Below are 15,654 nucleotides of genomic sequence, written 5' to 3' on the forward strand. Positions count from 1 at the left end.
TCCAAAACAACTTAATCCATGACAGCTAGCTAGGTGACTTAGGTGGGAAGAAGACTGAGAGAGCCCATTTGCCCATGGAACCTGGGAAAGGAGCATATATGCAAAATATATCTTAATTGGTGGATCTCAGGTTGATTGATATTATTGACTTTATTATTATTATTCCCCCAAGGTATGGCTTTTTTAAAAGACAAATATATTTTTACTTCTGATACGTACTTTCTCTAGTGCCAGCACAGTAAACCATGGAGTCCTCAGAACACTACGTTCATCAATCTTTGAGGGTCTTATAAATGCTAACAATGGGGGAGAGACAAAGGAATAAAAATGAAATAGTTGTGTGATTCTGAACTAATTGCAAATTGAGGTACTAGAGATCAGGCAAGGAGGCCTTCCTTATAATGCAGCCAAGACAGGGGAGGTACGTGCAGTAAGGTGTCTAGCATTTTTCCACTTCGCTTGAACAGTATTTATTATAGTTAATGGAGAGCTTTAATCATGGAGTTAATCTGAAAATTAAAATAAACTGGAATGTCAAATAACCTGTGCATTCTAAATTGCAGAAGCCACTGATGCTCATTAGTCAGACTAAAGCTGCAGTTGTGTTTTGCAGAAAGGCAAATAAAGAGAATCAAAAAATTAATTCTGTTTTCTCAGCATTAATTTCTAGTGCATTTACCTACACAGCTGCTGCAGTCCTATTATCTGACTCATTACTTTGTAAACCACTTTGAGATATCTTGAATGTGAAAGCTGCCATATAAAGCCATATTTATTTCTATAACCCTGAGCACTCTGTACAGGCTTAAAAGCTCCCCCCTTCTCCAACGTGACAGGGGAATGATATGACTTAATGTGCCATATACCTCTAACTGTGGATTGAAGAAAAATGACCTTGAACTGAGAGGCAGGCATTTTACATTGTAAAGCAGACACTTAAATTTACCTGTCAGCTGGAGGGAGGCGGGGAATCTTACCTCTGAGTAGTTTAGAAGGCAATGTCAATCCAACTGTTCATTGCTCTGAAACCACTGAGAGCTTGATTGCTGACCCAGGCATTTTCAGATGTGATCAGTGTGAATGTTGATCAGTATGTGGTAGAAGGGAGAGCAATTTTATTTTGGCCTCTCAGACCATTAGTTTCAGCCCTGAATTTTCGGTGTCTTGGTCAAAGGGAAAACTGGAAGTCTGTAATACCATGAAACGTTATTTGTCTGTTTAGGAATAGACCATGATTCAGGCTTATCTGGAAGGAGGATATGGGACGAACAATCCTTCCACCTCATGTCCAGTTCAGTCATGTTTTGCACACCTTGCAGTCTCCTTACTTTACTGAATATATTGTTGCTTTTGTAGGAGACGCTTAGAGCAACTTCATATTCTCTTTTACCAGTAGCCTCTGTAAAGTGTAAGTACCTGACACACTGTGCCACTCTACTGGAACAGGCCAAGTCTGGATAGGCAAGGCAAAAATAGTGTGGGAGGGGAAAAGGGGACACGGACCGCTGAAGTGGGTTGTGCAGTTACACAGCGTTTCAGTGGCAGAGCTGGGAATGGAGATGAGGTTTCCTCATTCCTAAAGTAGTATCTTTCTTGCTGGCTTGTGTGAACAAGTCAGGTAGCAAGCCCATGGCATTTGGAAACATCAGTTCTTCTTGTCCCTCTCATACAAAGCCAGGAAGAATATTTAATCTAATGAGTTTTGTTTTGAGACTTCTAAAATTGCAACCAGCAAATCTATAATCATGATTGAGCATATAATTGCATCTTGTCCTGCTGAGAGCTTAAAAATGATGAGCAAGAAAAGCATCTCCAAAGTCTCATTCAGAATGTGAGGGGACAAGAGTAAGACCTAGAGAAAGGATCTGCCTTAACTGGAATGTCCCCAATGACCTTTAAACACTTAGGAAATTGGAAGTGTGCATTCCTTGCAAATGCAGGTTTTCCACTCCCCTTTTGGGGATACTTTGTGCATTGAGTCATAAAATGTGCCAGTCATCACTGCAGAGCACAAAAGGCAACTTGCAGATGTGAGAGATGAGAGAATGTCAAGGGTGACTGAGGTGTTAGTTGCATTGCAGTGTGTTTGGGATTTCTCAAGGAATGAGAAAGTGTGGGTGTTAGGAGCATGAGAGCTAATCCCATTTATTCAATTGCAGGAGCGCTGCTTCCAGGAGAGTACTTGCCTTCAGGTTAGTGCTAGTGTCTAAAACTTACAATTTGGTAAAGGCATGCGTGATTTAGATTTGAGCAGTTCTGCAAGGTTTTGCTTAATAGTTAAATCCTAACAAGCAGGTCCTTTCCAAGTCCTACATACCTGCTTGCTGTTGAGAGCAATGTTGAGATTAAACCCATTGAATTAAACTGTATTGGCAGTTTTCTGTGTGGCTGGATCCCAGCTTCCCTGAAACACTTAAAATTTGGTGCCAGTTCTCTCACTGCAGTCTGGAGGCCTATTTCTAGATCCAGCTACAGACTCAGGTGGCCCATGAGAAGCCATCAGGGCATTCATAACACTGCCTTGCATATGTGAATGATTAGAAATGGGTATATAGGTTGTAACATGATGAAAATTTCGATACTCTTGAGGAGGTATCTCACCTTATTTACACTTACACTGACCTTTTCAGAGTTTTCTATAGGCATGAACAACCTCCACAGTAAATGTCAGCTTCTGATTAGAATCTTTTACATGGGTAGTTTTAAGCTCAATTTTTAATTGCATAATATTACCATAAGAAAGCTGCATTGAAATTGAAAACTGTCCTAAACAAAGTGGCTATTGGGTTAGGAATCTTTTCACTATTTTAATGGCGATGAAGTGGTTTCAAAGAAGCTGTCAGAGTTGCTTTGAGGTAGTGTCTGCTGTGGCTTTGTTGTAAAATTTCTCATATGACTTTCTGCTGGTTTGTGAATGTGGGCCATTCCTGTAGGATGGTAAAGATGGGGCCAGGCTGCAGCTGGATGCTGTGTAATGTTCCCCTGCTACCTCTTGAAAAATGTCTCTGTGCTTCCTCTATTCATTTCAACTAAGTATCTCATTCATTGCTACACGCTGGGGCCCCAATCTTTTTCTCTTTTTTCTTTTTCTTTACTTGCATATAGATTTACTTGTGGTTGTAAAATCTGCGTGTGTTTGGCTAGCTAAGGCTTCAGAGAGCTACTTCTCTCCCGGTCATGTTGTCTTACCTCACATTTTGGTCCAAATTTAAGTTGTATGGCAAGATTCATGTTTCCAGGAAACCTATAATTCTATGGGTAAAGCTGCTTTTGTGTCAGTTCTGCCTGTGATTATCAGATACACAGTCAGTGTATCAAACAGTAGACATGTTTACATTTAATAGAAACTTTCCTGTTTTTCTAAAAAGCTGCAGAGAATGGTTGGCAGAAAGGAGGAGAGTACCCCTTTGCTCCACACCTTCAATGCGGTATGTCCCAGTGCATCCCAATTCAAATGAAGGAGGAACAGCAGCATCTTCTCTTGCCTCTCACCATCTGTAGTCCCTGCCTGGATACAGTGCTTTCAGGATGGGTGGAAAATCTCTGTTCTTGAAGGCATTAAGGTTTCTAGCTTGTACTGAAATCCATGAGAATTAAGTACCCAAATACTGTACCTTGAAAACCTGGGCTGCAAAGTCCGTTTTTTGTTAGAGAAGTTGAAGAAAACCTTCTGTTCATGCTGCTTCCACTCTGGCCTGACATTTATTTGACATTGAAAACATCAAATTCTTTTTTTGGATGCTTGGGAGATACTTGAATTGCCTGACAGCAGCATAGTGACTGTAATTGAGACAGATTAGAGGCACTGGGCTGCCTTTGGGTGCGTGTGGCAGCTTTCGTGAAATGGAGAGAGGAATTGAAACATACTTTTGACTTTGGAAGCTGTAGCAGGAATTAATTAGCAATTTCAGGACACAAACAGGATTGAAGGAAGTGTTTGGGTTGGCGTATAATAAATTATTTAATAACATGAGGGATCCTTGCCGTATGGCACTTGCTTATAAAATGCTTATAAAGGCAAGATTGCAGGACTCTGCTTGTAATGAGCCAAACAGGCTTCCATTATCAGTTCTGGTAATTAGGAATCACTGACCTTTCATTTCTCTATGATGACACTGGACCTGCTAGCTTCTTCTCAGCTTGGATTCTGATAACTTTTCCCCAGAAAAGGTTAGTTGTTTACATCCAAATATTTTTCCTACTGGGAAGTATTTTGAAGTGTTTGATGTTTCCATGAGGGTAGATCCACTGGAGAATAGACAGATTTATTCTTCGTTCTTGTTCTTGTTCGAGGAATTTAAGCTGTGGAGTTCTGCTGCCTTTCACTGCCTTAAGCAGACAGGCCTCTAACAAGCAACTGAATTGATATGAATAACCAAACACCTGTGTAATGGCTTATGACCATTTATGAGACTTTATATAAAAATCGTGATGAGAAGTGGGAAGTACAAGTAGACTTGGTGAAGCATGAGTAACCCAGAAAGAAGCTTTCAAATTGGCTTCCAAGCGTAGTTTAGCGTGTGTGAGCTCTGAAAAAATCTGGGTTTTTCTTGAAGTTGTTTTTCCCTTGGCACTGAAGATAAGTCAGACGGGCTCCGAAGGGGAGAACCTGACAGGTGCCAGCCCGAGTGGAAATACTGCCTGTCGATCCTTGTCTGTCGCAGCTCTAAGCAGTACCCATTGCTGATACATCCAAACGCTTGTCAGGAGCGTGCGGGCTTTCAGACCAGAGCAGAAAGTCCCTCAGCAGCAGGACAGTGTTTTGAAACGCAGTCAGTGGAAACCCCCATAGTCCCGTACCTGGCAAAGCAATCCTGTTTCTGTAAACTCCCAAGTGACAGAGACTTTGGTTTTGCCTTGCTGGGTAAGAATCAGTGCCAGCACCCCAGTGCGTAAAGGCAGAGAATGGCTGATCCCAGAAGGTGCTGTGGGTCCCCCCACACCCCAACTCACCACAGGCTTGGTGGAGAGAAACAGCATCCATGGAGGTCTGGAGGAGTGTGGCCGCTGCAACCAGGCAAAGCAGTGGCCACTTGCTGCAAGCACCCACAAGCCAGGCTGCCAGAACCGCTGGCTGCTGCCCTTTCTCAGCTGCTAGCTCTGCAGTACCACCTCACGGGTGGGTAAGCGCAGAGCTCTCCAGTCTGGCAGCTGTTTCCCACCTGATGCTGGATCTTACAGCTTTGCACTGTATAGCACTGTGGCCTTTCTTCCACTCCACAGCCCCTTAGGAGCTTTGATTTACTGGCCTACTATGTCTGATGTAAGTCATATAGCAGGGGAGGGCACTTGGTGGGACCATACCCAGCCTCATGATCCAGTGCATTTCATACAGTCTCTCTTGGAGACAGGAAAGAAGATACTTAAGAGGTCTGCAGAGGTAAGAAAGTTTTCTGTGCTTTTTCCACCTTTCTTGCATAACTTGGTACTTAGTGTCTATGGATGTGTGGATATTTCAACTAAATAAGCATTGCCATGTAGGTGTTTTTATTTCGCCATGCAGCTGCCTTCTGCAGAGTTTCTTCCGCTTTTCTGTGCTTCCCTACTTGCTGGGGTTTTAAGACAGTAAGTTTATAAAGATGTTCAACACTTAAACAGTTCTGAATAATGTCAGAATCTTTTTAATAAAATAAATTTACTTAAGCAGCATCTGGAGCCAAGGACTAATGCAAGATTCCTTTTGTAGTAAGTTTTTCTCTGCAGACAGGTTTCTGCTACTGAGGTGGGAAGAAGCTAAAAGCTCGTTAGCTTCCTGGAGTCAAAGCAGCTGATTGGCATCTGGAGCTGCAAAGCTGAGTTTTACAGGGGCTTGAGGCCAAAAAAGGGCAATTTGGAACACATGATCCTTAGTTAAACACACACAAAAGACAAAAGGAAAGAAAATGGCAGGTCTATGCAGCCACAAATCGAAGGAAGGAGTCCCTTAACAGTGCTGTTGATTTTCAGTGATGACTCTAGTTCTAAGACATTTGTGTGTTATGAGGCTCTTGGACTTACTGGTAAGATACAGCAACACATTGTATTTTATTACTGGACAGAGCTGTGGTGTGATTTTTGTGTTTTTTGGTTGTTTTTTTTTAATGGGCTTTCTTTCAGGGAATCACTCAGTATCTCTCTTTGTCTTTAATAAACACATTTTATGCAGTAAGCTCAAACCTTCTGACCGTTGGACTGGACAATTAGTCATCTGCACTAGTAATGGCAGTGAAAAGAGTCTGTCTCGGACCTCAGGTCTGTTCAGCTGCATCACATGGCAGCTATGATCAGAAAAGCAGTAGCATGCTTTACTGAGCTGTATGTGGGTTTTCTAAGGAAAATGTTTTTGCTTAGTTTTGTTTTTTTCAGTTTAAGGAAAAGTCCTGAAAACACACATGTTCTGGCATGTATACATGAATGTATAGTTGTAAAAATGCATTTCCTCAAGTTCCCCATCCTCATTAGCTTTTCCAGCCATTTCTGTATTTCTTTTGTTCCTTTGGGAAAGCTTAGCTAAATGGAAAAGGCTTGCAGTATGCTCTAAAAAGCAGTGAATTCAAGCCTTACAAAGGCAGAGAGTAAGCAAGTTCCAGCCTAGAGATTCCTCCATTTAAAAGCTTTCCCCATTAAGAAGAGAGACCATTTTCACACCTGCTTGTATCAAATGAGGCTTTCTGTAGCATCACCTCGTTACTGCGTCTTTCCAGAGTTGCAAACAGGGAACAATCTTTGGCTGTGCTACCGATTTGGATTATTGTGGCATCCCCACATGTTCTTGGCTTATGCTTGCTACTCTGAGGACAGTAAGTTGACACGTCCCTGAGCTTCCGCATTTTCTACTGGCATAACTGGCCCAAACGCTGCAAGGCAGACAAGCCAGATGGGCTGGACAATGTTCTTATTTCTGGCGTGGATTGTGCAGTCCTTGCAATTGCTATCTGTGGCTGAAAAGGAGGGGTGACAACATAGAGCTGTTTGGTGCCACGCACAAGGAGAGAGCCCTCAGGGCATGTGAGTGGTCACCAAGCACTACCATCTGGGTCCTCTCAGAGAGGAGAAAGAAAACAAGTCAGTCATGTAATTCTGGACCCTTGCAGAGATAGGAACAGACGTGTCAAAAGCACCCATGGTCAATAGTAGCAGCAGTAGCACTGAGATCTAAAAGAATAAGCGTGGACATTTGACTTTGTCCACTGTTGTTCTAATATTCCTGTTATGTAGCAGACAGCATCTGAAAATTCAGGTTTTCCTTCCCAGGGAAGCATAACATGATCGATTACACGCTTGGTATTGATCTTGTACGCATGGGCCAAATTGCTGTCTGTTTAAGAAGTCCCCGGTGCAATGCGCATCATCGCTGTACCCTGTGTCCTTTTGGTATCAGCTGTTAGAGGCATGTGTCCAACCTGAAAGCTTCACAAAGAAGCTTCCCTGGAGGCAGCAGGCAAGATTGCCCGCATCTAGGAGCATTTGCATTGCTGTTCTCCTGGCCTATTGATCCACTCTCAGTGAGATCACCAGCCCGATAAGCCTAATCTGGTTTTTGTCTTGAAATGCTGTAGTGGTTGAGACTAGAGTAAGGCACAACCCATAAGACTACCGCAGAGGCAGAACTTCTCCAGGTGAGAGTGTTCACCCCTAGCTTAGAGTCTCAGGTGTGCCTGAGCTACCAGGAGTACAGTACACTTGCACGGCTAGCAATGTCATGCTGCGAAACCCTGCAGAGCTGGCAGACCTTTGGTGCCAATTAGTTTGCTATTCACTTGTGTATGTGAGCCAGGATTTTGAACCAAGTCCCATTTTGAGATTCTGCAGTGGTGAGGCAGAGCCTGGAGTGCGTTCTGGGAGCTTGCTGACACCATGGTAAGCTGGTTATGGGGAAAGGGGAATCTGTACTTCCGAACAGATCATGTTTGATAGGTAGCTCACAAAGCAGAGACTCCAGTGTGTGTTCTGTGTGTGAGAGGGGGAAGAGAATGTTATTTCACATTTGATTTTTAGATACAAATTGTGTTTCGAAAGAGACTTGCTTTTGGAATAACATGATTGTCCTGTTCCCTTTAAAAGAAAATGCATTCAGTGATCACTGTGAAGTAAATAAAAATAACTTTGGATCAGAGAAACTGGCGAGAGAGCAAGTGTTAACATTTAATATACTGTACTTAAAGTCTGCAAGGTCAGATGCAAGTCTTCCGGGACTGGGGTAGAAGAAGCTGTTTACCATCCATTTTAATCATTTAGCCAAAGGGCTTAATGTTAATTTTGGGACTAAAGCATTTTTGCTTGTATCAATGGTGTTTCTCAAAAACAAACAAAAAACGCTGCCAGAGGTGACCTTCAAATGCCTAAATGTGCTGCAGTTCACCCACATGGCTCCTCTCCCTTTTGGTGGAGACCCTAAGCATCTCTCCCTTCTCTGCATCAGCCTGGCTGCCAGGTATTTCCTGCCCTTCATTAACAGGCCTACCGGGACAGCGCGTTCCCCTTTTGAACTAGTAGCTTGGGTAGTGCTCTAGTTATCTGCAGCAACTTTCAGATCCTTATTAAGTATTAGTCCTCCAGAGCCTTCGCTACTGATTAGTGAACAGAGGAGAGAATGTTGTTAACGGAACATCTCCAGTTGCCAAGAGACTTAGCTGCATATGCTTGAAAAAAGCCTTTGTTACTGGGCAGTGTGTCAAACGCTGTTGGGAGAAATGCTGCTTACAGGTCCTTTGGAGAAGGAAAACTGTATTAGCTTTAAAATGTCTGCTCACAGAAAACAGAAGTGCTGGAACTCACACAAGGTCAAAATGGGTTGTGTTTAATTGAGCCATCTCTTTGTTGAATTGCGTATTTGGATATGAAGTGGAATATAACCAACCTCTTACAAAGCACTCTCTGTAAAAGAAGTCACTTTGATGACAGCTTGTGGAGCTTGGGAAATGTAAAGAATAATCGAAATAGCAAAAGACAGTTTGCTTTCCCAGGCATCCTTATTTCTCCCGCACTGCCTTGCCCTCCCATTTCCTTCCCTTGCTGCCTTTCTGTCTTCCCTGCAGTCAGCCTAGCTTCTTGTGTTGTTTTTTTTGCATACCTCCACTCTTGGTAGTGCTGGTAACATTCCTGTTCACATCCTTTGGGGTGAGGGGTTGCTCGCTTCCCTTTTTAACTAGCGTGCCATTGCTTCTTTCATTGTGGGAGTATGTGGTAAGCTGGGAAGAGTTTACGTAATTTTAGAACTTGTGTGTGACTTAGTAGATTAGTTGGAAAGGTCACACACTGGTGTTCATTTTCTAAATAGAAAACCTCCTCTTAAACATTCCCTCAAGCCTGATTTGAGTCTCATGTGTCCTGTATTATTCTGGTTATTCTTTTCAATACTATTCAAAGGCTGTTCTGTCTGTCTTCAGAGCTGCTTGCTGCTCAGTGGTGGATGCTGCATTCATGATTGAATCTCTGCAGTAAAGTGTAATACCTGTCCTGACTTGTACTGTACCTTGAAGTGAAAGCTATAGGGACTATTCAGAACTTTCCACCTATTATTTCTTCTTCATTTGTTGCAGAAGTTTGCTATGCCTGGGCTGTATGACACTCGGTATTCTCCATGTATCTGCATCGAGCTGCATTCTCCATTGATTATGCCAAGCATTTGGCTCTGTTGGAGCTGGCTGCATTTTTGCTACTGTTAAGCCTTTCAATTAGAAGAATCTTGCAAGTTTATGTTGGCATTCAAGCTGCTTTGTGCACTGGGTGCTGAAGCACAGCATACAGATGTAATGGAACTGATGGGTCGGTTTTTTTAAGGATCTGATTACTGTTTTTATAAAAGTAACCAGCTGCGTCCCCCCAGCCTTCTGTGGGGTTTTTCATGTAGTCTACTATAAAAACATACTGCGGGGTGGGGCATTCCTGAGATGGGAGGGTTGAACTGCTTGACTGATTTGTTGCTTACATGTTCTGAAAACATTTCTGTAGCAAATAATTCTGAACTCAGGTTTACAGCTGTTTAACTTGCAAACAATGAACTACACAGGCTGTAATGAAGTTACTTACTAGCCTGTTGTTGGCAGAGGGCAGGAGTCCAAGATCTGTGGAGCTTTTTTCTTGCAGAATCAAATTGTTCGTTTCTTTTACTGACAGGATTCTTTACTTTTTTTCTTATTTCTTTTTTTTTCTCTCCCTTTTTTTTTTTTTTTTCTTTTGGCTCATAGCTTCCCAGTTGCTTAGGGAGCTGCTTTCTTATTCTACAAAGTCTGTTAGTACATGACCTTGCAGAGAATTTGCAGTTTGGGCTCCTCTCGCTCCATCTGCCGGTAGCTGTCACATCTTGCGCTTGGAATTGGCCAGCACAACCGATGTGGCTCAGGGCGAGCAGACCAGCCCTTGAACTTCCATTCCTGGTCAGCACACCCTCGGTGTGGTCCTGGAGTGCATCTCTTGGTTTAGTGTCATCCTAAAAGGAATCCAGGTGGTGCTGCGACTTCTCTGTGTTGGGAACCAAAGCGCAGTAAGTGGGAAATTTGCTTCAAAAGTGGTCCGAACAAAACACTAACGTAAACGTGCCTATGGACACACAAGAATGAGTAGCTAGCAGAGTTCATTTTAGTGATCTTTTTTTTCTTTCCTAGGGCTAGGGTTTTTTTCATTTTTTTCCTACAGTGTTGCCAGTGTCCTTCCAGCTATGTATGAAATTTGCCTCTCTTTAAACAGCAACCCAGCGTTTTTGTATGGGTAGAAAATGAAGCAGCACATTTCTGCTACAGCAGTAGAACTCTTATCTGACCAGTATCCACATGTGTATAATTTCCCATGCCTGTAGGGGGAGAATAAATCCTAAATGGGATGGGTGGTGAAGGGGAATAGATTTGGCAACCTTGCTCCAAAGAGAGTTGTCTGAATTTGGGATTAAGCTGGTGTATCAGAGATAGGCACCTGGTTCAGTATTTTATGTTATTGCCAGAATGTTGCTAAGTACAGGTACAGGATCAGCTTTGCCAAGATGAAAGCAAGTAGGTTTGTGGAGGAGATAATCCAGGAACTGCTCCATCATTCTCAGCACAGAGACTGAGGGTTGAATGGATTGAGATGGCTAATCAGCCCCAGTTAATTCCTCAGGTGCTTTCCGATGAGGATTGAAATTGCTGTCTGTGCTGTCACTGTTCTGTGGGCAAATAAAGGATAATCCATTTGGCACCTCCTGGTAGCGTGAACTTCACACAGGACTAATCCATTTGCCAATTTTGAGCAACTCTGCTGCAAAGCAGCTCATCTTGCTTTTTTTTCAGAAAGATGAGACTACAGCATGTTGGTGAAGATGAGTCTAATGTGGAAGATCTCCCATTGTATACACATTCGTGCCATTAGCTGGGGGGAATGCTTAGATGCTGTAAAATATCTGACACTCAGAATGACATCAGTGTCCAAGGCATTTTCTGTTTCTCTAAAAGGCAAAAGCTAATATAGTGAACTTGTTTACTTTTGCTTTCTGCAATGAAAAAAAGCAATAAATGACTTATCCCCGTGCTTTTCCAGGAGGAAACAGTGTAGATTGCAACTCAGCACAAATCTGTAGCTGATGGAAAAATCCCATTTATTCCAGGAGAAATTATCTTCTTAAGGGCAGTGCTGAATCTGGACTATAATTAAAACAGCTTTTTAAAGAAAAAAACAGTGGATGTTTTTCTCGTTTGATGTATTACCTATCACTAATGACCCTCTTTTCTCATTTCCATTTAAAAAATGGATATAAGCAATTAGCCATATATGGCACAAAAGTAGCATTACCTGAAAAAATAATTAAGATGATCTTGAAATTAAGGAAATCAGTTTTGAAGAGAAGCAGGTGCTTAATGGAGGTGAGACCAGCTGTGCTTCGCAGGAACGTGCTTGAAGTGCTTCATGGAAAAACGTGCGAGGCCTCCATGCAACACTGGAAGGAAATTTTTAATAATTCAGACAAATTGCGTCCTATAAATAGCAGAGCTGGATTCATTAGGACAGGAGGCAGATGGAGAAAATATAAAACTTGTTTGTTTCTTTTTAAAGGACTATAACGCTTATGAGAAGTGTCAGCTTGCTGTCAATGAGGGAAAAACCCTCTGGTGCAGCAGTAACTTTCTCGCTATTAGGTTCTCATCTCTGCTAATGAGCAGCCATCCATGAGGGGCATTCATAATACTTTGTTTTAGCAACTCCTGCCTGCCTTTTTCCGGCATAACCAGGCTGGCACAGAAGTGCTGCAGTACTGGAAGCATGTAGCAGTTGAGGGGAGCAGGAGAGACATGAGGGAGGACAGAGTTTCATGTCTAGTGCGTAGCACTTGCTAACTCTGTTTAAAAAAGATACTAATAGGGCAGAGGCATAAATGTGGTTGGAAGGTGGGGGTGTGTGGAGTGAGGTGGGAATCATCCACCAGACTGGCGAAGGGGTTATGCCTCAAAGTAGGAATGTACTGGTAATTGGTAGAGGAAATGCTGTGCGTTATTGAAGAGAGAAGGTGAAGACATTTTTGAGATGCTCTTACATTAGTAAGTAGGAAAAAGAAGAGGCTTTCATGCATGAAGAGAAGTAATGACAGAAAGCGGGTGGCAGGCGCGTGACTGGAATGCAGCTCTGTCCACAGGAGGTAAGCAGAGGTGAGAGGGTTGTTGCATCTTAGTATTCATACACAGTGAGGTGCTGCAAAGAAGGAAGTGTCCAGTCAAGAAAGAACGTATAGACTGACAGAAAGGGCACATTGTAGACTGCACTTAAATAGTGGAAGAGGGTGAGTGTGTGGAGCTGTTTCCAAGTATGCTGAAATTATAACTAGGCACTTTAAAACAAAGCCATCAGAGAAGACTGGCTAAACAATCGTATACTATTCAACCACAGTCAAGTCTGAGCTCAAATACAGAAGCAGTAAATTTTCTGTATTAATATTATCTCTTAATGAACCTGCTTTCATCTCTTTTGCTGATCTGATTTACATTTCAGCAAAGCTTCCTTAAAAGATAACAGCGTCAAAATTCCAGTAAGCTATCCTAAGAGATGTTTTAAGTAGTAGTGTTCAGGAAAGGAATATTGCACGCTTATCAGGCAGCAGTGTTTTTTCTTGAGGAGTTCTTAGATTGCCAATTCACCTTGCGAAGTGGCAGAGGAAAAAGGTGATATGAAGGTCATATTGGAGTCAGATAATCACAAACTTATTTGAGGAATGGAGAAAAGCCATACAACTGTTCATGCTTCATGTATTAAGTAACTACAGTTTTTCTCAGCATTCAATATAGAGGGCAATGATCCCAACGCAAGGAGAGGACATTGGAGAAGAGGAAAGTAAGTGGTATGGATTGGCAGGATGCCTTTGGGGATTGCCATCTGTTGCAGCTTGCACATATCTGTAGGGCGTCATGTAGTGAGCAAGTGGTGGCATTAAAACCAGTCGCAGACATGGAGCAGGTTAACTATCCAGTCATTTGAAAAGAATGCAAGCGTGCTGGGATGCATGTGAGAAGCTGAGCAGGGAAATTATGAGCCAGCACATGGGAGCTCATGGATCCTCATACATAGATCATTTTTTTTGATATGGAGCACAGAAACCCTTGTCCGATGAAGTGTTTTCTTGCTTTCAGTGGGATAAATAAGACCTATATATCCAGGGGGTTAACATGGCCTGTGTTTATGGGTAATGTTATAGACGGTTTAAAGTATTGAGTTCTGAGATCTTGACTCACGCAGCACCACAGCAATAACTAGTATGAAAAATATGGAGAAACAGTTAGATTTGAAATGTAATGCTTTAATTTCAGAAAGCCTTTAGCAACAAAGAATTTTAAAAAGGAAAACATTGATAGGATATCCACTGGATAGGGTAGCATCGTTCAGTTTTCTTGCTTCTAGGTTTGGTCTGAGATGTCTGAAATACGATAATCTGTGATATGTGCTGAAAAATATGTATGAGAGGGGTGATTTTGAAGAGAAAATACTGAAGAGAGTAAGTGATTCATGTTTGTAGGTTTCCTGTCTTGCTAGTGGAAAACTTACTTTGAATTATGCTATCCTTCTAGGACAGCATCTTGTTATGTGAAAAACATTCTTTTCATGCGTACAAATAATAAAAAAAATTTCTTCTGCTCAAAACAAGCTTCAAATTTCCTCTTCGCTCAAGCTCATTCACACCTTTATGCTTTCTTTCATGTCACGTTTTTCCGGAAATCCTTTCATAGGTAATGCCTGCTGAACTTTAATTACTGCAAACACCCCAAAAGCCACTAATCCAGAAATGTCTTCCAGCTACAATGACTGCAGATTGAGTCTACGTTGACCATAGGTTGCTTGTGCCTTCCTGCACGCACCAAAACACTTTAGGGGATTTAGTTTTTTGTTCACATAACCTGAACAGCACCATGATCTTTGAGATCGTGTTTGTCTGGCAAGTCCTTTAACTGGATGCTTGCACGCTCCTCCCCTATCGATGCAGTGTGTCATGCCACACTTAGTGAAGAAAAATAGATAAAAAATGCTTCAAAATATGCAACAACTTGGAGTGATATAGTTCTTGCCCAAGACCCGCATTTTAATGTGGGTAGATGGATAAATCCTAATCCTATGGATGAGGAAGTCAAGACACGGATGCTACTGTCAGTTACTCGGCATCACAAAAGGAAATCCGTGGCAGAGCTGGGAATAGTTCTCATTCCTGTCGTGCTTAAACTGCAAAGCTGTTGCAGCGACTCTGGGGATATTTAGTTAACATATGTGTCTGTCGCAGTCTCCCAATGTGGTACGATGCTGGTGTATTTCTTTACCTAGTATTTGAAATGGAGTCAGCATTTCTCCCTGCCCCTACCAATTGGGGATTCTAGTCACTTTGACATTTTGCATCTTCCTTTTGTCACCTAGGTGTGAGAAGGGGATGGCTGATAGGATTGTGTAGCTTGCTCTCTTTGACCCTGTTGTTTGTGTCTGTAAAGGTACTGAGATTTGAATGAAAACAGGAGTGCAAGGTGAATTTGCAACCCAATCTAGGGATGCAAATATTGTTGCAGACAAAAATTGTCTCTTGTCACCTTGTTATTACAAGCATGTACTTAGCCTGCTAGGCAGTACATAGCATAGCACAGATTTCAGAAAAAATTGTCAACCTGAAGACAAGCAAAGGGACCTTTGGCCCAGGTGAATGTCCTGTGCCTGAGTTCCTGTGTGCACCATTTTCAGCAACTGCAGATAAATGTCCTGGATGTGGCAGAAGCCCTTCTTTCTGTGGCGTAGCTTTCTCTTGGCTGTTTTCTTATATGATTAAATAAAAGGTGTATTATGTGTCTATTCATACATTGCCTGCTCTGCTTCTCTTGCTTCTGTTTTCCCCTTCCCCCACCTGCAGGTTTTGAATTACTGTACCAGCCAGATGTGGTCCGACTGTACCTCTCCATCCTCACTGAAAGTCAGAACTTCAACACTCTGGAAGCTGCAGCAGGGGCTTTGCAGAATCTCAGTGCCGGCAACTGGATGGTGAGCGCAGTCTCCTCTTTAGTCTCTTTTGTTTCCCTTGTGTAAGTAAAGAACAAAGCTATGTCCCATTATAAGTGCGCTGTTACTTTCTGCATTTACATCTCCTTTAAAAATTAAGGAGGTGGGAACTCCGAAGAAATTTCCATCTTATTTGCCCACTTAACATGTTTTGCATCTTCTGGACAGATGGTATTTACCTAGTGGAAG

At 42.3% G+C, this 15,654-nt stretch overlaps 1 protein-coding gene across 3 annotated transcripts in view; it reads left to right on the top strand.

Moving 5' to 3' along the window:
• ARVCF (ARVCF delta catenin family member) overlaps positions 1 to 15,654 on the top strand; it is a 152,048-nt gene that overhangs the window by 120,706 nt on the left and 15,688 nt on the right. For all 3 annotated transcript variants that reach the window (XM_075041533.1, XM_075041535.1, XM_075041534.1), the window contains one exon: positions 15,320 to 15,447. In XM_075041533.1, the coding sequence (XP_074897634.1) occupies positions 15,320 to 15,447 (128 nt within the window). The remainder of the gene's footprint in view (positions 1 to 15,319; positions 15,448 to 15,654) is intronic.

This window comes from Buteo buteo, chromosome 11 (genome assembly GCF_964188355.1).
Source record: "Buteo buteo chromosome 11, bButBut1.hap1.1, whole genome shotgun sequence".
NCBI classification, from domain to species: Eukaryota; Metazoa; Chordata; class Aves; order Accipitriformes; family Accipitridae; genus Buteo; species Buteo buteo.